This window comes from Vanacampus margaritifer, chromosome 12 (assembly GCF_051991255.1).
Source record: "Vanacampus margaritifer isolate UIUO_Vmar chromosome 12, RoL_Vmar_1.0, whole genome shotgun sequence".
Classification (NCBI taxonomy): domain Eukaryota; kingdom Metazoa; phylum Chordata; class Actinopteri; order Syngnathiformes; family Syngnathidae; genus Vanacampus; species Vanacampus margaritifer.
Window position 1 is genome coordinate 4,487,482 of NC_135443.1, and position 25,644 is coordinate 4,513,125.

The 25,644-nt window shown below is 38.8% G+C and overlaps 1 protein-coding gene across 5 annotated transcripts in view; it reads left to right on the top strand.

Moving 5' to 3' along the window:
- LOC144061238 (receptor-type tyrosine-protein phosphatase epsilon-like) overlaps positions 1-23,457 on the top strand; it is a 55,716-nt gene extending 32,259 nt beyond the window's left edge. For 4 of the 5 annotated variants that reach the window (XM_077581492.1, XM_077581491.1, XM_077581493.1 and 1 more), the window contains 20 exons: positions 2,435-2,650; positions 8,296-8,367; positions 8,452-8,548; positions 9,317-9,390; positions 9,833-9,969; positions 10,121-10,211; positions 10,296-10,372; positions 10,447-10,483; positions 11,401-11,498; positions 12,828-12,947; positions 13,785-13,948; positions 15,713-15,848; positions 16,011-16,160; positions 17,678-17,771; positions 18,114-18,190; positions 18,329-18,463; positions 18,597-18,722; positions 19,555-19,706; positions 22,136-22,271; positions 22,375-23,457. In XM_077581492.1, the coding sequence (XP_077437618.1) occupies positions 8,301-8,367; positions 8,452-8,548; positions 9,317-9,390; positions 9,833-9,969; positions 10,121-10,211; positions 10,296-10,372; positions 10,447-10,483; positions 11,401-11,498; positions 12,828-12,947; positions 13,785-13,948; positions 15,713-15,848; positions 16,011-16,160; positions 17,678-17,771; positions 18,114-18,190; positions 18,329-18,463; positions 18,597-18,722; positions 19,555-19,706; positions 22,136-22,271; positions 22,375-22,449 (2,043 nt within the window). In that variant the 5' untranslated portion in view covers positions 2,435-2,650; positions 8,296-8,300 and the 3' untranslated portion in view covers positions 22,450-23,457. The remainder of the gene's footprint in view (positions 1-2,434; positions 2,651-8,295; positions 8,368-8,451; positions 8,549-9,316; positions 9,391-9,832; positions 9,970-10,120; positions 10,212-10,295; positions 10,373-10,446; positions 10,484-11,400; positions 11,499-12,827; positions 12,948-13,784; positions 13,949-15,712; positions 15,849-16,010; positions 16,161-17,677; positions 17,772-18,113; positions 18,191-18,328; positions 18,464-18,596; positions 18,723-19,554; positions 19,707-22,135; positions 22,272-22,374) is intronic. The other variant, XM_077581495.1, reaches the window with a different exon arrangement.
- The last annotated feature ends 2,187 nt before the right edge of the window (positions 23,458-25,644 follow it).

Below are 25,644 nucleotides of genomic sequence, written 5' to 3' on the forward strand. Positions count from 1 at the left end.
TTTGGTACAAAACAAGAAAATGTTTAAACGTAAAAAACAAATACAAATATTAAGACAAATAAAAAAAAATTAAAACACTATAATTATGCAAGTTCTTTTTGGATGAAACAACATTTTATTAAATGAGTTGTTTTAAAATTTAAAAAGGTGCAAATGTATAAATTTAAACAACTCAAAAATTTGTATCAATCTTTTTTTTACGATTATGCTGATTTTGTAATTGTAGAGTGTAATATTTGAAATTGTAATTGAATTTCTATTAATTGCACAGCCCTATGTTTAGCTGCACTTAGAGTTAAATAAATCTGATATCAGCCCTTGCCTAACTAGCAGCGCCAACATAATGTACTTCCTTGGCACCAACATTACAAAAGATTGCAGAAGAGCACTACTTTTGTCTAAATGAAGCTCCGAAACTCACTTCAATATAGTTCCACCAGGCAACAGGATACCACAAGATGGCGACAAAGTAATAATTTTATTTCTTGACTACGCAGAGAGTCACCGTATTTGTTTCGTCACTGCTGGCAAAGACATTGTCGTCTTTAGTTTTATCACATGATGGATGTAATACACACCAAAATTGCATTCTAATATGTATGTATTTATTTTTTAAGTGTTATTGAACCACTTAGCAGCAAACAAATAGTTTCTCCATCACAACGCCGGGCCCTCAGCAGTCCTGTTTTGGCCATGAATTAATGATTGAATCGGCGAGTGCGACGCCATCAAACTTTAATGAGCTTCGTGTTTTGCCTCTTAGTCAGTGGGCCGAGCCGAACGGGGAGGAAGCGCACGCGTGCACCCCCGCCATACGTGCGCGCCGCCCGTTAATGCGAGCGAGGAAGGAGAACCATATATAAAGATGGCTTCATGCGAGCCTCCCACAGGACTTTTTGGGGAAGTGAAATATGAATAACTTAGAGCTTATGCATTTTTTATTGCCATTATCATTCAGCTCAGGCGTTTCGTCGTAAATGATAATACACACATTGCACATCTCCGTTGCTGGAAGCTTAGCACGAGCCTTCAAATTCTATTATACGGTCAGATTACCCGCTTAGTTCATTATTCACAGCTTTTAGACTTCTTCTTAAACTTGCTTGATCTTTTGTCAAAGATCAACATTAATGTTACCCTTTGATAGACTGATTCGCTAAAAGGATTTGTATTTGCGGGCCAGGGCAAAGGTCACGTTTGGAACATGATTGTGTTCCGACCTTCATGAGTTACTCACTAGTCCTGTATGTATAATGCATGTCCAAGGAGCAACGTAATGTATTGCAGCTGCAGCTGGTTGACTGACCTGACTCACACAAATGTGCTTTTAAAGGAGCCTTCCACCAAATTTTTACGGCAACTTCCTGTTCTCTCTGTAAAAGCACGAATGAGCCTTTTCCTCTATTGGCTTTGGAGGGGCGGTTAAGAAAAATATTGGACCTGCACCTTCTACACACACACACATTTATGGAACATTATGTGAACAAAACGTCTTAGTGTGCTTGTGTGGCTACTTTCTCACACTCAAGCAAAGTCATAAAATACCTTGTCAGTCAAATCTTTCTTTAATTTATTTATTTAAAACCTCACACATTTGCTTTCATTAGTATGGATGTTATGTTACTTAGTTTTTTTTTTTTTTTTTACTTTTGTGCACACCTAATAAGACTTTATGAGCACTCTTACGTGGAAAGTGAAAATTGTAACCCCACAAAAAATGATATTATAATGACATAACATGACAATATAATTTTTATTTACTCCCATTTGACTTTTTCCACTGTTGTCATAGCTTTTCTTCACTCATTGGCTGAGAGAAATCACATTGTGCTACTAAGGTGTGTGGCATCCATTTTGAGTTCCAAATATGGCTCCTTGCTGTACATTAGAGCCATTTTCACTGAAGCAACCCCTTTTGCTCCCGGCTGTTTTACTGGATTTTGACTGATTTTCAAGTTCCACAGAATATTGTGTTCTATAAAAACATGGAAGCTACCAAAATCTGTTTGCAGCAATTAGCATTAGAATATAGCTATGTTTCATCATTATTCACAAATCTGTTTAAAACAGTGGGGAAAAGAGCTTGTTGCGACATGGCCATGGCTGATCTCTTATACTCTTCTGCCACCGGCAGGTCGTTTTTTTTGTAATAACTACCATTGCTATAAGCCACCTCTTCAGGTCAGAAGCAGCATCCAAGCCTTCTGAATGCTTTAGCATAAAAAAAACCCCATTAAAAAACAAATACGTTTTGCGACCATGGTAATATTTAAAATAGAACGTTTTATACGTTTTGGGGAGCAAATTAGTTTAATGCTTTTGCTAGGTACTAGAACTTGATCATTGATCTGGTCATTTTGTTTTGACTTAATCAATGACAAAAATTACGACTGCAGCCATTGAATATTTTTTTCATATTTGCTTTGTTTCCCAGGTTCCATCAAACCCATGTGCCTTAATCCCAGTCTGAAGTTCTAACCCATTTTAATACCGTGGCCGTCTCTTCTTTCGCAACCACAACTGACACCATTGAAAGTATGTGAGCTCTGTTGGAAATCAGGAGAATAAGCCGTGGGAGACGTTGGATCGCTTTGCTGCCATGGACGGACGGCTCCACTGATACCACACTGCGCCGGCTTTGTTTGGACATGTAAGTGTATCGAAACATTTGAATAATTGAGTGGAGCAGAAAGGCCATCACAGGATTAGTTGTAGGGATCAGTCATGTCTAGGGAAGTTTATTTTCTTGTGGTGAAGCTTCTCTGCTGCGTTAGGTTTTCTCAATGTTCTTTTTTTTTTTTTTTTTCATCTAAGGATGTCTTCCATATAAGCACTTATGTGTGAACCGACAATCAAGACATTGATCGCTTCACATCTCCTTCTCCCTCTCATCCCCCTCCCTGCTGCCACACTTCACTGACATGTTTGTGCACCGGCTCCATCTTCGTCTGTGTGTGTGTGTTTTTAAAACACATCTTTGTTCTCTCTCGCCTTAAAAACGAGAAGAAGAATCTCTTTATGAAGAGGCAGCCACTTGTTTGTGAGGCGATATTGATCAGTGCACAATGTGTTGCTGCCACTTGACTCTAATTAAATTCTTAGATCCCTCACATAGCCACTTTTGACTTGTAAAGATATGAGTGTATAGTTTTTTTTGTTTTTGTAGTTTTTCTTCTCACCCCTTCAGACCCGCATTTTTTCTGCTTGGCATTTTTTTTTTTTTTTTATTATTATTTATTTATTTTTACAGATTTTGACTTTTCCCGCTTAAGAACAGCATGGGAAAAAATTGGAGTTATCTCATGTTTTCATTTGTTATTTGTTGCTCATCTATGAGTCTTAAATTGGATTGAATTAATCGACAAGGCAATACATTGGTTGCATATGCAAGAATAAAAATATTTTATCATATGGATCCTTTAGGTCCTTCTCAAATAGCAGCCCCCAATCTCTCTTGTTTGATATCAATAAATTGTTTAGTTATTGTATTTTTTCTACTTATTTATATTATTGATTTATTATTATTAATTATTGTCATTATTATTATTGTTATATATTTATTATTATTATCATTATTTATTTATTATATATTATATTTCTATATTTTACATTCTTATTCTAAACAAACAATTGTTGTCCTTCATTCACTTTCAAATGTGTAGTCAAACAATGCAATCAACAAATTAGATGACGAAAAACAAGTAGAACGGCATTTTAAGTTATTTAATCATTTCAACTTCACAATATCAAATACAATACAGGAAACAACACAAAAACTAACTAGTCTTCACCACCTAATTTGCATGTACTGTAATTGCCTCATATTCACAAATTTAATCAATCTATTATTTAGCGAGCCACGAGGAGCAAAATCTTACAAACAACTCTGTTTGATGCATTGTAGTTGTAGACCACCACACTAATAAACATATTGTTAAATTAATTGGTTAAACTGTCTTAATAGCTTTCCTTGTGGTGAGCGTAAAAGTCATTAACGAAAGTCTGTCTCCATCACGCTGGCGTATCGGAATTCAAATGTTTGCCATGTCTGCTGATTACGACCTCGCCGTGAATTGTTTTATTGCGCTGGCAACACGCGCTTAATATGCACCTAATGGCTTCTTGATGAAAGGGCATAACATTGTATCCAGATTGCGTTATTCATAAGTCAAGAAGGGGTGACACACTATCTGGCTCCAGGTGTGATTAGACGCCCATTTCACCTAAAGTACTTCCTCCTAAGTAGTCCATAAAACCTTACAGGCTCATTGCACCTCTTAGCCACGCTAATCAGGATTTGCGCAGGGATTTATTTCGTTTAACCTTTCAATGAAGCAACACATTTGCGGCGTCAAAATTCTGGCACGCTATTTTTCTGTTTCTAATTTGCACATTTGAGGAGCGACTGTGAACTATTCCAGCAGCTTTTCTTTGCGGCGCCTCCTGTAGAAGGTGTAAACATCTTATTACTTTTGCAGGCAGCTTGCAGGGTTGAAAAAAAAGTAGATTACGTGGCGTGTATGCAGAATCAACATAAATTGCAATGTAACATGAAACAGTAATAGAATAGCAGGATAAATTAGGGTGCACAAAATACAGATTATATATAATTTACACTATTTTGCATCCTCAGATGATGAACTTTAGGAATACATTACACTTTATACCGAGGCAATGAATGTTTATAAAATAAAAAGTGTTATTCCATGTTGTAATGAGCCACAACATGTTTCAGGTTCAACATGCTTATCACAGGACAGCATTGATGACAAACAACACCTCTAATGCAAATTTTAAGCATGATTAAAGTTCCCTGACATTGATTTAAATCAATATTTAACTTTATTCATGATATTTAAATTCAGCAGCATACATTAGAATAATGAGTATCTTGTATCAGCATGTGTCTTATGTGTAAATGACATCATTATGTATTTTTTTCTTCCCCTCCTATAGCTCCATTATTTATAAGAGCTGTTTAAATGGGGTCCAGAGGTCAGCATGGAGTCAATTTCATCATGCTTTATTTTAAATATTAAGACTCTTTGCACTGGTTTTTGCATAAAAAGATACAGAAAATCTGCACTCAAATGATTTTTTTCCCTCCCAATAATGAGCTTTGGGCTTCTGTTCTGAGTGCTGTGTGTATGTGTACAAGTAAAAAAAAAAAAAAAAAAACTCTCGCCTTTAGAATGGATTAAACCTCATCTCAGGATATGTTTTTGACCTCAATGCTCATCTGCGTGTCTTGAGTGGCGCAGGAAGAATTAGCTCGGAGCATCTTGCCGCACGTTCATTGTTAGCGTTGCATCATGCACGGATGGGATGCTTTTCCCTAATTTAATTCACAGGAGTCCTTTCATGCCAAGCTGGTACCGGAGCTGGAAGTAATTGCATTAGTTCTCACTGATGGCAAGCCCAATGAGACTTTTTCCAGTTTAAAGCAACAATATGTAATCATTGTTGTTATAAAATAAAAGTTGTTTGCATAATGATGACTCATAACTAGGAGAACATACATCTCTGTTATTGCCATGGATCACTTTTTTAAAGTTGGTGTTTTATAGGCAGACTTGGAAAAAGTAAAAAAAAAAAAAAGTTCAAACTAAAAATATAAATGTTCCTTGTAATGAGTAAGACGGTACCAATAATGAAGGCGGAATCCTCGTAGGAAATGCCATCTTGTTTGAGATCAATCGCTAGATTTAATAAGCTAAACAAATTTAATCTGCCGTCTATGATTAAAACGGAAGGAAGGATGCATCGCTGCCGCTAGCTGTCCACATCAAAGTATGCGCTCACGTCGACCCCCGACCGGACAAAAAGCGAAACGCAAACAACTGTGGTTGCATCATCTTCCAAAACTCTATTTCCAAACTTCCAAGAGCCATAAGTGATGCAATAAATAAAAAGAAAAATTCTTAGTGCGCTGAAACGTTGCAACTATCAATTTTTTTTTAACATAACAGGCTTATTAATATGTCTCTAATTTATTATTACACATTAGCAGAGGTGGCAAATCTTGGTCCAGAAAGTAAAAACCCTGCCACAGTTTGGCTTTAGTCCCTGATGCTAGCTAGCGCGCTCCCTAGCTAGCTCCCCGGGTGCTCGTTTACCTGCTAGGGAGCTAGCTAGCTAGCATCAGGGACTAAAGCCAAACTGTGGCAGGGTTTTTACTTTCTGGACTTGGATTTGCCACCTCTGCTCATTAGTGTGTTTAAAAACAACAACCAGACTTCCAATTTTGAGGCAACATAATGTCCTCTCTTCCAAGGCCTTTCTTGACGCACGTCCACATTTCCATCCTCTCCTTTGCATTCCTGCCTATACAGCTGATGCATACTGTACACGACAGGCAGTGTGCAGTGACCCGCATGTATGCAAACGCGTGTTGGGTCACCAAATGCCCCTTCGCACATGGCGGGCCGGTTCTGGTTCACATGCCGACGCGAGCAGCTTGTTAGCGCTAAGGGAGGGAATCCACCCACGCCCCGACACGTGGCCTTGGGCTGTGGGACACATCTGCAAGCATGCATACATGTGAGATGAGAACATGTGATGTAATGTCTTGTAATGTCATGCACAATGGGTGTGTGATGTTTTCAAATTCGTCATGCGTGGTGACTTGGATCTGAACCATGTAAAGCGGGGGTGGGGGGTGCCAAGTAATTCTATAGACTGGTTATTAAACTTTGACACAATTCTCCATGCACATTAGTTTTTTATTTTTTCCCAGGGGGTATTACTGAGGCAATTATAATAAATTATGAATACATTTTCAGCAGGAATATTTGTGATTTGCGGAGTTTTCTTCCCTAAGCCCCCTACAGGTGATTAATTTGTCTGAATAATAATAATTAGAGGTGCACATATTAATTGGCACACACCTTCCACCATTGAAATGTCATAAATTAATCCCAAATCAATTTCAGATGTTCTTGTAGGCTTTTCCTGACAATATTTTTGCCTTTTTAGTAGATTTTTTTTAATTCCACATTGTGCAGAATTCCCTCCATCTTTTCAAAGACCAGTTTTAGAATTATGGCCAAAAAGTTGAAAGGCCGTGCACTTCACACTATCACAGCTGTTTGTTTGGACTTTTTTTCAGTTGACTTATGCAAGTTACAAGTCACTTTAATGGTGGAAAAAGTCTTGCAATGATTTATGTTGGCATCACATAAACTTGGCATTTCAACAGGGGTGTGTAGACTTTTCATATCCGTTGCAAGCCCGCCTGTTCTTACAGCTCTTTCTGCAAACACAATGTGTGTCAGCATGCACTTGCCTCTGCATCAGTGCCCCCTAACACTGGAACTCCGGCGCCCCCGCTCTGTGCTCGTTTGTCGTCCGAAAACACTTTGACATGCGGCTGACTTTACTGTAAGTGGAGCGCAAGTGCGTTTATGTGAAAGCCCCTCAGGCTTCTCTCTCAAACATCACAAATTAGGCCCCTGGATGACCCAGAAGAAGTAAATTGGCACAATGAGTGATTTCATCCCTCGATAACAAGAAGGGGGTCTTCTAACCGAGGATCTATTAGGATGCCGAGATGTTGCTTCAAAGCCGTTTAGGTAGATTGGGGCCCAATTTATTCTGCAGCTCTGCTCAGTTGGAGTCAGAAAAAAAAGACAGATAAATGGCAATATGAAGTGTCGACATGTTGGCGATAATAAGACGCAAAAGCGCAAAGTGCCAGGACCGATTCAATCCTCGTGTCATTGTCGAGGCTCTTGGCGTGTCAGTTGCCCTTTAAAAAAAAAAAAAAAGCCCCGAATAAATAAAGCAGCACTAACAGCTCCCAGCATCGAAGAAGAAAAAGGACAAGTGAGAATGGAGCTTGTGAACAAGTGATGTCAGGGAAGTGGCGGGGAGGAATAAATAGAACTCAGCCTGTGAGAGGAAAACACCATCTGGTCAAGATTATAACCTAGATACTCTGCATACGTGGCTTTTAACACTCCTCTGCTGTCCTCAAGTCATATCACTATCTTTAATAGAGAATTGAGCATGCGTGCATGCATGCTTGACAACAACAAACATCACATTTTTGCCTGGGCAGAGAAAAGTGATTGTCTCTCAACCAAGCCTCAAAATTGTCCATTGGAGCAAATGTGACTGTGTCGACTCTAATGAGGTCAAGAGTTCTCGATATTGGATGAATTTAGCCTAGTCGGTCATAATCACTGACTTGTCCTTGCTTCACATCTATTGCATGTTGATTCAACGCCCTCAGGTGGACGTAGTGTGAAATTGCAGAGCCTGTTCATTTGGCCTCTCTCTTGATTCTTGCCACAGAGACGATGGTGTTGTTTCTGATCGGGATCTCTGCCGCCGTGAACATTTCATCTCATGACAACCAAACGGCAGGTAAAGATTGAAAATTAATTGTGACTCTACGTGGTAACACTTTTTTAGTACATGATCCGTCCCCGTATTGTGTCTTGTGCCCAGGGAACCCCACCCACCAGGGTGCTCACGTGCTGCCCTCCACGTTGATCTTATCCCTTGTACTCATCTTTGTCGTCCTGCTGACCATTTACTGTCTCAGGTGTGGACAATGAACCTCAATTTACAGTATGTCTTTATTATAAAATCACGGTTGGAGTTGTATGTCTTAATTACTGTCCTTTTATAATGGATAATTGTTTTGTTTTTTTAATGTATATTTAAATTTCGTCAACTTTCTAAAATAGTGGCTTGTCATTTTTGCCTCAGTTTCACAAAAACAGAGCCATATATTGAATTGGTAAAAAGTATACATAAGTATTATTTAAAAAAATAAAAATAAAAAAAAGTCTACACACTTCTGTTTTAATGCCAGGTGTTTGTAAATGGTGGAAAAAAAAAAAAAACATAAATTAAGATGTTATTTCAAAACCTTTTCCAATATTGATGTGACCTAACACCTGTCCAATTTAAATAATAATAATAATAAAGATGAACAACTGAGATTTTGCACAATTTCAAACTTTAATTTAAATAATTGAATTTATTGTTGGAAGCTCATAATATTTTAGATTATTATTATTATTATTATTATTATTATTATTATTATTATTGAAATGAACAATGATAACAGCAAACCTTAACATCGTTCCGGCTTTTAACTTGAAATGTGTGTCAATCAAATAAATTGTATGTGAATTCCTAGCAATAAAATGTGAGCAGTGGCTTGTGGGTATACAGCTGCAAGCAAATAAAAATAAGAAAGTCATCTCAGGTCCTGAAAACTTGGACCTTGGTCATCTTTTTACTGACATCATGAAGAGGAACAATTATGCCTCTCTAACACTTTTTTTTCTTTCTTTTTTTGAAGGTTCAAGAACCACAGGAAAGCTCTGGTTACCTCTGTGGATAAAAAGCTTCCAAATGGCTTCCTGGAGGAACAAGGTACTCAATGTAATCACCACCCCATGAAAATGTAACCCTTTGCTGCTTAATTTTTTTTAAACATCGATATTTGATTCATGCATTTACATTCTTTACAGCGTTGGAACAATTCCCCGTGTGTAGTCTGAGCTAACAGGGAAGTTTGTAGAGGCCTCTTAGTTTTCCCAGCACGTAGGGAGCCTTATAAACTTTCATTTTAAGTGGAAAAAAATATATATAAATAAATAAACGGAAAGGCCGCATTTTGAGTCGAGGCGGTTTCAGGCGGTCCGAGGCGGCTCTCTGTTTACGAGTTGGAGAAATCATTTCTGTCATGAATCGGCAGAAGTGGGAAATCTTAATGGCCGCCCGGCTTGTTGTTGCAGGTGCAACGCCGGCTCGTAATGGTGCCTACTGGGAATCGTTAGCCTTCTGACCGCCATATATTCCTTTTTAAACACAGGAGAGCAAAGAGTGGTCCTCCTCCCCAGATCCCCCTCGCCCTCCAAGAGGTACTTCCCCATCCCGCTGGACGCGCTGGAGGAAGAGTACCGCGTGCGCTCGGCCGACGACTGCAAGCTCTTCCGAGAGGAGTTCAATGTGGGTTTATCTGCCAAAACGCGCCGGACGCTAACCCGCTAACCTTTTGTCTTGTCGGCTGTTGCACAAATAGCAAAAATAGCACTAAAAAGTTACGAGGGCCAGCGTTGTTCTGTATTTTTTGGGCTCTCATGAGGTTTTCTCATTATAGTCGCTGCCGTGTTACTACCACCACGGGTCCTTTGAGGAGGCCAACAAGGAGCACAACAGAGACAAAAACAGATACCCCAACATTTTACCATGTGAGTGCCCCCCCTCCCCAACCTGAAGACAAGACTGACTTTATTGAATGTGATTTATTTCCACTGTCCCTCCCTGGCTTGCAGATGACCACTCCAGAGTGGTATTGAGCAGTCACATCGGTCATGTGTGTTCAGACTACATCAACGCGTCTTACATAGATGTGAGTCATTATTGCCTAATAGCTTGAAAATGGCTACAAGTAGGTGCCCACTAATAGTACGCTCTTTTGCACAGGGGTTCAAGCAAAAGAAGAAATTCATTGCTGCTCAAGGTAAATGAAAATGACATTTATTTTAACGGAACAGGTACTGTATTGGCTTAAATAATCAGGAATTTGGAGCCAATCGGCGAGTTAAAATAATAAATAAATCACCGATCCAATCAGTAGATGGACCAATCTATTCGATCAATTGTTTACTGTCATGAGACTAGCCCGGCCCATTTTATTGACGGCCATTGAAATGCAATAACAATTAAGCCCGCGCCCAAAATGACATACATGATTGCTGTGGGGTAACCACAGGGCAAAAATGTTTTTTGACTTTTTCAAAAAAAAATCCAACTGTATATTCTGAGAAAGCTTTGATTATTAATGATGGCAGCACTGAACATCCCTGGAATGAACAAAATTGTGTTACTTTAAACTCTTATTCTGCAGATCTGATGAATTATGTCATTGATTGATTGGTATATTATGACAGTGTAATTGATCACAGATTTTTCTGTATAGTTAAGGTTTGGTACTTTTGTACATTTCAGGAGTTATTGGTTCAACCAATAACATTGCATTGACAAAGAGAGCAATAGTATGAAAAATATAATATTTACCAAATGCCAGTGATATGCTTCCAAACAGTTGTGTGTTCATTGTTTCTGTAACAATGAGATTAAAGTTGTAATATGTTCTATATTCAGTACACCTAACTAAATCCAACCATTGGGCAAAAGCTACTGTAGCTACTGACTGTTATGTCTTAAATTTTGACAGCAGGATTGTCTGTACAGTAATCAATGTCACCCCCTAGTGGTTATGCCACATCAACAACTCTATTGATTATGACTGAAGGCTTGAGGCAGTCAAGGTCATTTTTGGACAATGTACCCTATGTTTACTATTCCAGTTGTACATTTTGGTTCCTTTTATATTCAATTGATTTTTTTTTTTTATATATATATTGGATGCTTCAGGTCCAAAGTTGGAGACGGTGGCTGACTTCTGGCGAATGATTTGGGAGCAGAAGACAGCAACTATAGTGATGCTGACCAATTTGAAAGAAAGGAAAGAGGTTTGTTATGCACAGTTTAAACAAAGAAATTATGTAATGATTCATATAAAAAGCATTGCAAATTGAAAACTATACTTATTAAAATGTATAAAAACTAACTACGGTAGCGTATTGCATTCACTTGGGGGGGGGCTTCCTGTTTTTCTGACAAATTTTTTGGAAAACTGAAAATAAAATTAAAAAATACACAAAAAAACTAAGCTCCCTGAAAAAAAAATTAGTCAGAAAAATAGTAAGTTTTTTTTTCCAACTGAATGTTAAAGGAAAAAAAGCACATTTTTTGAAGTTATACAACTGTACTACCTCAGAATCACTAATCTACCGTCTATAGCTTATACCCCACAAAAGCTTTCCCGTGTGTTTTTTCCATGACACAAAGTCACCAACTTGTAATTTATTTGACCCCGTCTCTTAGATGACAATCTAATCACATTGTCACCCAGCAGATGACTTTTGCATGAGCTGAGCCTCAAAGGACTGATCAATGGGGAGCTCAGCAGCAGGTTTGATACAGCAGAAGAAGGAGAAGAAGCGTCAGGGATCAATGATGCAATAATTGTTGATAAGACCCTGAGAGGCTTCATGATAATTAGTCTGAAAGGCTTGTTAATGAGTTGAAGCTCAGCTTGTGCACATCGTATTGACTGACAGGGACGCGCAAAGTCAAGTGCCTTTGAATCCCCGGTTACATTGAAAAAAATATATAAACGTTTTTGTTCCTGTTTTTCATGAGCTAAACTCAATCATCTACGACTTTCTGTGTAAACAAAAGTAGGGCCGATCAATTAATCACTTTTAAAATCAGAAGAAAAAAATGTTGCCCTTTTTTTCCACACACATGAACACATTACAACTTCAGGTTAAAAATTAACCACCCGCAAAAAAAAAATCTGTCTGTTGTAAAATTAAACAAATTATTTTCTTTTACCATGTTTATTTAGAAACGTTTTCAATTATCAACATACTAATTAAACAAATTCTAAGGGACCCCCCCCCCCCCCAAAAAAAAATCTGCATCAAAAAATCTATATTAGTCTAAGCTCTCCCAAATATTGTTCACACATCTGTCTTAGTGAGCACTTCTATCTGTTTCCGTTTTGCAGCAATTAGCATTAGAAAATAGCTAATAGCTGCCACCTTTAGTAATTACTACCATTTCTTTAAGCCACCTCTTCATGTCAGCTGTATCAAAGCCTTCTGGATGCGCTTGGATTAAAATCATAAAATACGTTTTGGGAGTGAAGGGCAAAGTATTAAAAAAACATATTTATACGTTTTTGGGATTGAATGAGTTAAGATGAGCGTTATTCTTAATGACGGTGTATTCAGGACAAATGCTTCCAGTATTGGCCGGAAAAAGGCTGCTGGATGTACGGCAACATCAGGGTGGCCATGGAGGACGTCACCGTTCTGGTGGACTACACAGTTCGCAAATTCTGCGTTCAGTATGTAAGTCAAACCTATACATCCACATATCATTTCTTTTCATTAAAGCCCTGGAAAAAAAAACCCTGTTGGTTTATTAAAAATGTGCCATGTATGGATTTCCCGAGCACACCAGTAAAATTTAATTACACTGCAGCAGGCCTTCCCTGCAATATTTTTAAGGGAGCATTGTCTCTAATTAGGCACACAGTAAAATTGTTTAATATTTGAGCCAACTGTAGTTATCGAATGACATTAAAAATACATCATTTTAATCGCAATCTCTTATTAAAAATTAAACATCTAATAAAGCTGCATGGAGAAGATGTAAAAAGTAATGCTCCCTGAAGGGGCTTTCAAACAGTTTAGTACACGGTAATGGGGTAGAAAATAGAATAAATAAGGAAAAACCGCGGCTGAAAAACAATATAGGATATTAAAAGAGGTTGTATGCAAGATTAAAAAAATAATATCAATATACTAATGTGTTTAATGTACTCAGAGAATCAATATGCCGTGTGTTGTCGAGCTTCTTCCTTGCAGTTGTCGCTTTGCTGCAGAGTAGCAAGGCTTTTGTCTCGCCTCCGATTGATATCGGAACCCTGCAGGTAAACTTTACGTACCATCTCTGACTTTGTGAACAGTGATGACACGCTCACGCACGAGTCAAACAACCTTTTGACAGATGAAGCCAAAACAAAAATGATTATATATGATAATAATTATATGGGAAAATGTTGGTATCTGGTCGGGGAAACCACAACACTCAATACTTGGTCTTGTGTGTGCATGTGCGTGTGTGTGTTCACAGTGACCATTACTCACGTGCAGGCATTAACTGCGCACGTCTGTTCCTCACAGCAGGCCAGTGATGGACCCCGGGCCCCGTGCCTGGTCACTCAACTCCACTTCACCAGCTGGCCAGACTTCGGGGTGCCGTTCTCGCCCATAGGCATGCTGAAATTCCTCAAGAAGGTCAAGGCTGTCAACCCGTCCTACGCCGGACCCATTGTGGTGCACTGCAGGTAACAATAACACAATTAGGACTTTTTTTTTTTCTTCCCCCAAACTCCCAACCCCCCCCTTGCGTCATCTGTTTTTGCAAGTGAGTGGCAGATTGTTGCAATTATAAACCCGGTTTAAGAGAACATAGAGAAAGTGAGCGTTGCCATCCGTAGGGGATCATATAGTTTGTTTAATTATACTGTAACTCGGACATTTTTCCTGCCTGGTATGTGCATACGTGCACTTTTGTCCGACTGGTCAGGCCGACTGCTGCAACAGGTGCTCACTGTTTTTCGACGCCCGTGGCTGCTGCGCCCATCTGCTGAAATGACCCTTGTAAATCTATTATTGTTGGGGGGGGTGCTTTTATACATGCACATGGTCATTTGCCACCAAGTGTGTCAATGCAATAATGTACACATTATAGTTGGGCATCTGGATTTTTACACCTTTTACAGGAAATGGAAGAAAATAGTGAGATTGTTGGCAGCTTTAACAGCTTCCACTCTTGTGATTTGATTTCGGGGTCACTTTTGACCGTTTGTGTGTGCCAGAATTCACACTAAAATTCATTCAAGTGTTTTTTTTTCTTTTATTCAAGAATCAAGCTGTATTTTTTTTTTTTTTAGAACTGCAGCTTGCGTTTATGTCATTTGTTTGGCACTTGACTGTATATTGATAAAACAGGGCGTCGTTTAGAGAGTGCAAAATTGGGACATTGATATGATATAATATATTATATACTGTATATTTAGCAGAGATTAACCATATGATGTTAAGCATTCGCTCTTTGAAGCGTTGTGTACAGCCACTGGCCAGCAACAAAGACGCCTCGATTTGGTCCACACTCGTACGATCAAAAATGTAAGTTATTTTGTTAACATGTAAATAAAAGTATATTTACTTGTACGTTTATGTTTCCAGAATTTTTATTTGCACGTTCATACATTTTGGTGTTTTTTTTTCTTGTACAAGTATCTAAGTTGCATTTACCTTAAGTATGCTAGCATCTGATTGGTTAGTGTTTAGTCAGCTGATAGTGGATCAGGAAGTGTTGTCGCTCTAGCTGCCATGTATGACGAGTGAAGTTTAAATTAAGAATGAATCCGTCTCTATCATGCCTTTTCATTTTATAAACAGTGTCCCATTAACCACCAACGAATCCTCACATTAGACTATAGCTATGCTACGTGTATTTCTCGTAAGTTTCTGAGTTTTTTTCTCGCAAATCTCTTATAAATTTTATAAAGTGGCAGATTTACGAGTTTTTTTTCTCTGGATATTTCCCCCGCCTTCTAAAAAGTAATATATATACGTGGCCATAATACGGCGCCGTAAACTTTAAATTAACGCAATATTAATGTGCTAATTTCGACACCCCTAGGACCATTGCACACACAAAAAACAGTTGGCAACTCTTTACCGCACACAACATAATTGAGCACTGCACATCTACTGAAACACAATGAAAAACTGCGACCCTATGTCAGGTTTTGAAGATCCACAGACAATATACTGTAGGGATGCCTTCAGGATATCTTCACCTTTTTTTTTTTCCTGAAAATTATTATTATTATTTTTTTTACACATTCATCTTTAGTGTTTTACTACTTTAAAATAGTTTGAAGAAGTGGAAACTGTCAATAAGAAATCTATTGGTGACCCAAGACCTTTGTACAGTATTGCATATGTTGTTTTTGTGCAAAGTGATGTTTTTTTTCCACCCGTCTTACAAGTTGTCTGACAAGTGTTGTCTCCGTGTGTGTGTGTGTGTGTGTGTTTAGCGCCGGCGTGGGGAGGACGGGCACGTTCATTGTCATTGACAGCATGATCGACATGATGCACATGGAGCAGAGGGTGGACGTCTTCGGCTCTGTGAGCAGAATACGAGAGCAGCGCTGTCAACTCATTCAGACCGATGTAAGCTCTGACCCTTCCTGACCTGCTGTGCCTTGCCGACTGACAGTTGTTGTGGCGCAAGGCAAAACAAAACAAACAAACAAAAAAGACAGCAAAATAAACTGTCAGTGATACTTGATGAGGAAGGGTGGAGAAAAAAAATCCCTTTGTGCCCTTCCACAGATGCAGTACTCCTTCATCTACCAGGCCCTGTTGGAGTACTACCTGTACGGAGACACGGAGCTGGACGTGTGCTCTCTGGAGGGACATCTACACGGGCTTCACAACACCAGGGCCCCCCACGACAGACTGGGCCTGGAGGAGGAGTTCCGGGTATGCCGAGAGAGAGAGAGCGTTTGAGACATTTCAGTAATGAATCGTCCCAACATGGCGGTATTTTTCCTGAGATCTGGCCCAGGGTGGCGCTCTGAGCGGCGGCGGCATTAATAACAACGCTTTATAAGGTGCCTCCATCTGCCATGCAGAATTAACGGGAGCTCGGTGGCAAGTTTTCATTTTTTACTCATAGCTCTCTCCCCTCCCTCCTCTCTGCTGATTAGAACTTTGTTGTTGCTGTTGTTGACTTGAGGCAGTAAATGTTTTAGCACTTTTCAAATACACTCTGGGGTCACAACATTAGGTACGCCTGAGCGATAGTGCAAAAAGATGAACAGTATTTAAACATTGATAGACAAACATGTAACAGAAGATAATTATAGTGGAGAAAGGAAAAAGTTTAAATATAACAGTTTGTTCATTCTCCACCACACTTTACATAGGAAGAAGTAAAAAAATAAATTAAAATAAAACAAATTTAAAAAAAACTCACTTTTCAAAGACATTCGAAGCAAAGACCGTAACAGATGTTAATTATTTTCACTCATGTACCTTTTCAGTTGAAGAGCCAAGTTTGATTTTTAGTATAAACAGGTGGGCCAGATCGTTTATAAGGCAATATGTGCTTAGTGATAGAACAAGATTTCATAATAAACCATGTTAATACGCTGGCGTGGGGCCGAAACTTCCTTGTTCACAATTTGGTAAGTTTAATGTTTTCTATCAAATCTCGATTGTTGGTCAGTCCACACATGGTGTCCTCTTTGATGATGCAATGTTAAACTTAAATATTTTTCATGTACAACGAATAACTTTGAAAACTATTTTTTTCCACTTGCTGTCGACTGAAGATGACATCACTTGTGCTGAGGAAGTAGGTCACGACCAATCATGGCTCAGTTTGCTGACCACACCCAGAAAACAGGTGAGCCATGATTGGTAGTTACCTACTTCCTCAGCACAGGTGATGTCATCATCAGTCGACAGTAAATGAAAAAAAAATGTTTTTAAAGGTATTAATTGTAAATTAAAAATAATGAAGTCATCAAATTAATTCTGGACAAAATATTAACTTTTCACTGCTGAAAATGGCCCTTTAATCATTCAACAAATATGACGTTTTGGGAGTCTCTTGAAACCTCTTGAAAATTAATTGTTACTTGTTTTATTTTTTTTACACTTTCAGTGATTCACACAAGTGTTTGAAGTAGTTCTACTGGTACACGGGCGCCCTCTAGTGGTACACAAAATAATCACTGCCTAAGTGTGGTTCAGTTGTATTGAACTTTTACAATCAAAGCATTTATTCAGGTACAATTGTTATTTGACCTTAATGTGCAATGCATCTTAATTGAGTCATTACTTATAATAGTATTAAATATATATTTGAGAATTGTTTTTAATCAACATACAACATACTTTTCCCACCCCCTACAATCGAGTGGCCGTGTCGTCTTTTTGCATATCAATCTCATATTCAATCTTCCCGCCTTTTTCGCCCTCCTCCCCGTCAGAAGCTGACCAACGTGCGCATAATGAAGGAGAACATGAGAATGGGGAACCTCCCAGCCAACATGAAGAAGAACCGCGTACTTCAGATCATCCCGTGTAAGGAATACTTTGATTCTTTAAGAAGAATTGATGTTCCATAATTAATCAATATCGGATTGAACTGAAGTGAATCGAATCAGAACAATTTTAATCGAATCAAACTGAACTCTTGTGACTCAAAGTCGAATTGATTGAGGAAATTAGAATTGATACCCAGCCCTACCTTGAACAGGATTCACAAATAAAGGCCGAGATCACTTGAATTTTCATTGAATCTCTGATCCGTATTATCTATAAAATACATCTGAGTTTTCTCGCTGTTTTGGACCCAAGTGACACTTTTCCTCTTCTTCCTACTTTTATTGGCTTGAAAAAGTTCTCCTTTTTTCCCTGGTACAGATGATTTCAACCGAGTCATACTTTCAGTGAAACGAGGGCAGGAGTTCACCGACTACATCAATGCCTCCTTTATTGACGTAAGCACACACAACACCCCACCCCCCGCCGCGACCTCCTCTATAGATTTTCCCATAGAAGTATAAATATAAAGCTCATCGGCTCCTTCTGAAACGATGCAAAACATCATTCCCCGAGTGTTGCGCTGTGCCCTCCAGGGCTACAGGCAGAAGGACTATTTCATCGCAACCCAGGCCCCCCTGTCTCACACGGCGGAGGACTTCTGGAGGATGGTGTGGGAGTGGAGGTGCCACTCGATCGTTATGCTCACTGAACTAAAGGAGAGGGAGCAGGTGCAGCACGCCGCATGCTTTCTACTATCTTATTGCAACACGTTTCCCTGCATTTTGTGCTTTTTTTCTTCTTCTTCTTCCCCCCTCCCCGTCGTCTCATGTTGTAAAGTACATGTCAAATCTTTGCCAACAGGAAAAGTGTTTCCAGTATTGGCCATCAGAGGGCAGTGTGACATTTGGAGACTACACAGTGGAGCTGAGTGGAGACTCACAGGGTGAAACTTTCACTCTCAAAGACTTGGTGCTCACCTGCAGAACAGTACGTTGCACAACATGAGTAAACATTTTCTTGAGTTAATATCAGATAATATTATAGCTGAACAATCTAGTTAAGGGAGATTATTTTTTTTCATAGTCTTCATTTGCGACCTTAAGTGTTCTCTTCAGCGCATTTTACATTTTTCAACTAGTGTTTGTGACAATATGGAAGCACGTTGTATTTGTAGTTGCGATTTGATTTAAAGTTCACAGGGCCAGGGTTCGATTTTTGGGTCATGTTTTTCATTGGTACGCCAGCTTTCTCCCACATTTTAGAAACATGCATTGCAAAAATTACATGTAAAAAAAAAAACTCATATTTTTTGTAAAAGTTCAAATAATCATCGGAAATGTGTTTTGTTGTTGTTTTGCTATTTTGTTAGCGCTGGACGCGTCTTTCTAAATCCATTCCGAGCAATTGCTATAATAAAATTTTGGGGGATAGTTTGGTGTAAGGCAGTGATTCTCAAAGTAACTTCTAAGTACAGTATAATGCATTTGAATTTAATCTTTAAATATTTAAGTACACTAACTTTTATGTGCAATGCATTTTAGTTTAAGCATGTTTATTTTTCTATATTTAGGTACAGTGTTAATGTTCGTTCAAGGTTATAATTTTATAATTTATCCCTCAATTTACTTCATAAGTATTCCACATGCAGTCAAATGTTAGCATTCAGCTATTAGCATTCAGCTTTCAGTATTCCCACAAAATTTCTCCAGAATGCTTTTATAAAGGATACAATTATCTAATGGTGTTTTGCGTGCAAGTAAAATGTAGCTTTGTTTTTACTATGGAATTGTGAAACAATATCTCATCCGTGCACCGCCAGGAGAAGCAGTCTCAACACGTCCGTCATTTCCACTTCCACGGATGGCCCGAGATCGGCATACCAGCGGAGGGCCGAGGGATGATCGACATCATCGCCTCGGTGCAAAGGCAGCAGCAGCAGTCAGGGAACCGCCCCATCGTCGTGCACTGCAGGTGAGGCCAAGACTGCCCAGGAACGTTTTTAGTTGAATTGTGGGTGACATTGGAATTAGTTTTCCATCTAAACGATCCATTTTTCTTTTGGAGAACGTCTGTTACAAGAAAGTCGCCGTGTTGCCTCAGTGGAGCCGCTGTTCTTATGCCTAAACCACTTATGTGATCCTTTATAAAGACTTCTCAGTGGATGCTTTGATCAGAACCTAGCTTCAGGTGAAGTGATTCTAAAGCGGCGACGGCCCGGTGGGATCGATCCAATCCACCCATTCGCAGTCAATTAAAACCTCTCAAAGTGAAATATCCTCTGACTCCCCACTATGATTAATCTGATAAGATGAGCTAACGACAGGAAATGGTGTCATCACTCCGCTCTTTGCCTTCATCACCGCTTGTCTAAGAGGGGCTTTTTAAAGCCCCCCCACCTCCTCATCCCGCCGCCTCCCGGGAACGGGGCTAACCCTCGGCGATCCCCCGGCGTCTCGCCGTACTCGTCCAAATTGCACATCACTCCGGCGCGCGCTCCCTCGCCGTCCCGCTATCACGAGTAAACATCGGCTCAGTCAAACACTCAGCTTCCACGCTGATTAGTGTTAGCGTTTGGATTAGCCTCTCCTTAAGTGCAGGGTGGAAAGGGGGGGATTATTAGCACCATTAGCCCACGCAGAGGTCACCTTTTCTCTCGCCGAACAATGCATTCAAATGGATGAAAAGCATACATGCTCAGGGATGAGGCGCCATATTTGGCAACTTAAGTGGGTGTTTAAAATGGACCCTAAGCACCTCGCGATGATACAACAAAATGGTGCAAAAAGTAGCAAACGGCTCTTGTCGAGTCTACTTTTACCCATGGCTATATTTATATAGAGCAACAATGTTCTTTTTTTGAACATCCAGAGACCAGTATGAGAGCATGTAAGAGTGATACACTCTAAAAAAAAAAAACACATTTGTTGATCCAATTTAAGATTAAACAGAGAATTGTTGACAAAAATGCTCCAAGTGGCAACACACATTTGAATTAAGTTAATCTAAATTGAATATATTAAATTTAATAAACTCATAATTAATTAAACTTAATCTATTCATATATTAAGTTTAATATACTCATAATTAATTAAACTTAATATATTCACATTGGATTGACTAAATTAACTTGATATATTCAGCAATTCTCTTTTTAGAGTGTAGTACCAAATTCAACAAACTTACCCATTCGCACCTTAGACCTTGTAACATTATGAGTCACATGGCACTGAGGAGAGAAAATGAACTAATTAAGCCCAGCTTGGGCATTTTCACTTGGGGGTGTGTTCACTTTTGTTGCCGGCAGTTCAAACGCGGATCGTTGTGTGTTGAGTTATTTTGTGGGGAAGGCATATTTTTTGACATGAGGCACTCATTTGTCTCAATAAAAAGGTTGTCTACTCCTCTTTTCATCGTCTGAGAAGACGCTACAAGGTTTTACTGACCCTTAAAGTCTGAAAAAAGTTTTATGTTGAAGATCAGTTGCATCCACCTATGTTTCTGTCAAAACACTTATCTCAGGGGGGAAAGAAAGCCCAGAAGCTTCCAAAAATGAGTTTGAAAAAAAACAACAACCATGTTTGGACAGCTTCTTCAAAAAGGAGAACAGGCCCCAAAAAAATGAGAAAGAAGAAGAGTGGACAACTTCCAAGAAAAAGAAGAGTTTTTAAGAGATAATATCGACAGTCCGACATGTTTCGAACCGTTCTGCGCAGCATGTGGCGACCGGCTCGCAAATAAAGTTAATGATAAAGTCATCAAAACTGCCTCGGCACTTGAAACCCAAGCATCCGGCATTAAGAGACAAGCCTTTGGAGTTTTTTGAAAGGAAAAAAAGATTACCCCAATGGGACCGGCTCGTTGAAGAGAAAAGTCACACTAATTACATCAACAACATTCAGCGGAACGGTGACTTATACATTTAACAGGCGTGTGCATCTCTCCAATAAAAGACAATTTGATACGTATCTCAATACATGGAGAGCGATGCTATTCAAGGACGGTTCGGTCTAATTATAACAATTGGATTCGGTTCGAAGAAAGTGATTAAAAAAAAAAAACTTTATTCAAATTCAGTTATAAGTTTTTAGAGCGGATTTGTTAGTTTTTATTTTTTGGGGAAAATGCCTCGTTTTAGTATGTTGGTATGTTTGAGTGCAAGATTTTTTTTTTTTTTTAAGTCACAAAATATTGTGGAAGATGTCTTCCCATGGATATGGTCCAAAAAAAAAGGTTGGGGACCACTGGACTACGATGCGCTTACTAAAGTACATTTTCCCCAAATTTTATTTTTATTTTTTTAAAGTGAATAAAGGTGAAATGGGAGTCTCAAAGGCACCGTACAGTGATGACATTGACTGCATTATACGAGTGTGACACCGTTTCTGGTCTTGATCTTTCAGTGCCGGTGCGGGTCGGACGGGGACCTTCATCGCCCTCAGCAACATTCTGGAACGCGTGAAAGCGGAAGGCCTGCTGGACGTCTTCCAGACCGTCAAGAGTTTACGCATGCAGCGGCCGCATATGGTGCAGACCGTGGTAATGTTTGCAAATGAGACACAAAAACAACAAATCCTGCTCGTGCAGTTTGCGCCGCGCATGTTAACACACGGCGTCTCAACGTCTTTGGTTTGTTTTCCAGGAGCAGTACGACTTCTGCTACCGAGTGGTGCAGGATTTTGTCGACATCTTCTCAGACTACGCCAACTTTAAATAACGTACCCCTTTTCAACGTCTGCTTTTCAATTAACTTATGCAATTGATTTTTTTTTTTGTGGGGTTGGATGAATGTACATTTTCTAAAGTTTTACATTTTGTATCATACTGTAATATAAGCAAACATATCTGTCCTTTCGCGGAAGTCTTTTGGGATTTAATTTTACTTGAAAATATTTGCTTAGAGATAATGTGTACATACAGTGGTGCCTTGAGATACTAGTGACCCCACTTACGAGGAAACAGAGAATTTCACATTGTGTATTTAAAACAACCACATGGCATTGCCTTACAGTCTCCTAGCTTAATGCTAATGCATAATGGAAAACGCCATAGACCGGCTAGCAAACAGCACCTATGTGGCTGTATTCAACTGATATTTGAACACAGACAATATAATAGAATTCAGAGGCATATATTCTTTATCCTCTGCCAGAAGCTACTAATATCACTGCAGTTTACTGAGTCACAGTAGTTACAAAATGCTTACTTGTTTGTGTCTTTTGCATGACCATATTATACTTGCCCCTGGTGGCCAAGATGTGCACAACAGACGGAGCAACATCATGATGGTCCAATTATTAATTCTAAGTTGATTATGGTTATACAGTATGTTTTTTTATTAACTACAATATTATAGCGTGCTATTGTCCTTTAAAGAAAAAAAGGTTACAATCATGGTCACGTCAAAAAAAAAAACTTGGATCTCAAGGCACCTCTGTGTGCAGGTGTAGCTCAGTAAATTTGAATATTGTAGAAAATTCAGTTCAAAACGGGAAACTCTTACTTATTCATTTAAAAATACAGAAAATACTTTTTAGAAGCGCAATTTTTACATAATTAAAAAAATGATTGCGACTGTTTTATGATATATATAAACTCAAAAATGTTGTAAATTTTTTGGGGGGGATGATATTCAAATTGATTGATCCGCACCTGTGTTTGTCAGTATTGAATTACTCACTTCCTACCTAAAATGCATCCATAATGAAAAGCATTCTGAACTCTTTCTGCTTGGCTCTCTATTAACCACAATGCCTTTTCTTGACGCACGCATGTATATTTTCTCTTTGCTGCAAACACATTGCAATGTGTTTAAAGGGTCAAAATTAAAAAAGTCCCAATAAGGACCTTTTTTTTTTTTATAATGTCAAATAGTGTAACGTGCATTCGATTCTGTCGGTAAAAGTCTTCACTTGGTCTGGTATGAATAAGTTAGCAGCCGCTGTCTGTTGTCGTTTGATTCAACGTGGCCAACTTTCTTCTCTTGCCCATGGCCATGTTACTTAGTGCTTGGGTGCCTGACACTGCAAAATGCCATTAACCCATATTGAAAATAATGTCTAATCACGTCGAGAAAAACATGTCATTCATACGTGTTTTTTTTCCTCCAGCTGCCAAGTATCATGTTCCGCTTTTTTTCTTTTTAACATGCTTGCCATTTCCTCGGCATGCATGTTTGATTAGAGTCCCTGAAAAACACTTCTAATCGTGAAATATTTGTCACCGAGTGACACGGTGTTTAGTTTTTAACGACAACCAGAAGCCATTTTGAACTTTTATTGCTTTTAAATCAGAAGTTTAATAGTTAAGCAACCATGTAGTATGTATGATGTTGTTGCTGAATAATTTAGTGACTATTATTTATGACGGATGTGCTTGATAACGGACAAATAAGGGTTTTGCGCTTAGGAAATATCTTAGCTGCATCTTTCCATGTTTTGACAATAATCGCAAGTAGTTAAGTTTTACGCTGAACAAAAATATAAACGCAACACTTTTGGTTTGCTCCCATTTTAAAATCTAAGACTTTTTCTGTGTATACAAAATGTTAATTTCTCTTAACTCATTTGCTCCCAAAAATGTATAAATACGTTCTATTTTAAATATTGACAGTGTCCCAAAGACGTATTTATACGTTTTGTGTGTGTGTTTGTTTTTATGCTAGAGCATACAAAATGCTTTGATGCAGCCTCAGAACTGAAGAGAATGCATGAAGCAATTGTAGTTATTACAAAAACGGCTAGCAGTTGGCAGCAGATTATGAGAGATCAACCAGGGCCATGTTACAAAAAGATTTAAACAGATTTGTGAATAACAATAAAACTTAGCTATATTCTAATGCTAATACTTGCGAAACGGATAGAAATGTACTTTTTTCCTGATGAAAGGAGAGACTCTAATCTTTGTTTTGGTAGGTTCCATGTTTTTATAGCAATAGAACACAAATTTCAACAGTAAAACAGCTGGGACCGAAGGGGGTTGCTTCGGTGAAAATGGCTGGGAGTGAATGAGTTAAATACATTCTCTAATCTGTCTAAATTTTAGTGAGCACTTCTCTTTTGCCGATATAATCCATCCACCTCACAGGTGTGGCATACCAAGATGCTCATTAGAAAGTGTTGTGGGGGGAAAAAAATATATATTTTTGTTTATTCTCTTGGAAATGGACTTGCAGTATCTCAAAGGTTGGCCAGGTTTTGTACAAAACTACACAAACGAGAACCATTGACAGTTCGTTGAGAGTGCATTAAGATGCCCATTCCTGGTCTAGACTAATACTACTGCCGTCTACTTTCCTTATATGTAAACCAAAAGGAGTTCACTTGTCACAAAAACATGTACTTTGGTGATCAAAAATGCATAATAAGGTAGATCAGCATCTTTAAATGCCACACCTGCGAGGTGGATGGATTCTTTCGGCAAAGGAGAAGTGCTCACTAACACAGATTTGAGAGTAGATACAAAACGTTTCTTTTTTTTTTCGCGTCTAATGAATGAAACGGGGAATGCTCAGCCTTTCTGCAAAAATAAAATACAATAATGTAACAGTCTATTTTTGCAATAGCAAGATTCCTGCTTCCATTTAACGCGTAGTAAGCGCGGAAGAACGTTATATGTTGGTAAGTCATTTTGTGTGTCGTGGTCGTCACGAAGCTTTATTCCAGTGCTTTAGTTTGAAGTCAACATAATTGTAATAGCTTTGAGGCCTTGTAAGCTGCTCCAAACAAAAAAAAGTGGCTTCCATGGAACTTTCTGCCTTTTTGGAGTCTCTTGTACAAAGTTGATTCTAATAAATAATACATGGGAGAGAAATGTCTGCGCTGTTTGTCTTGTTCCCAACAGGTGCACACACACACAAATATATTGCAGGTCTCATGCCGCTTCAATCCTCACGGCGACGACGTTCTCGAGC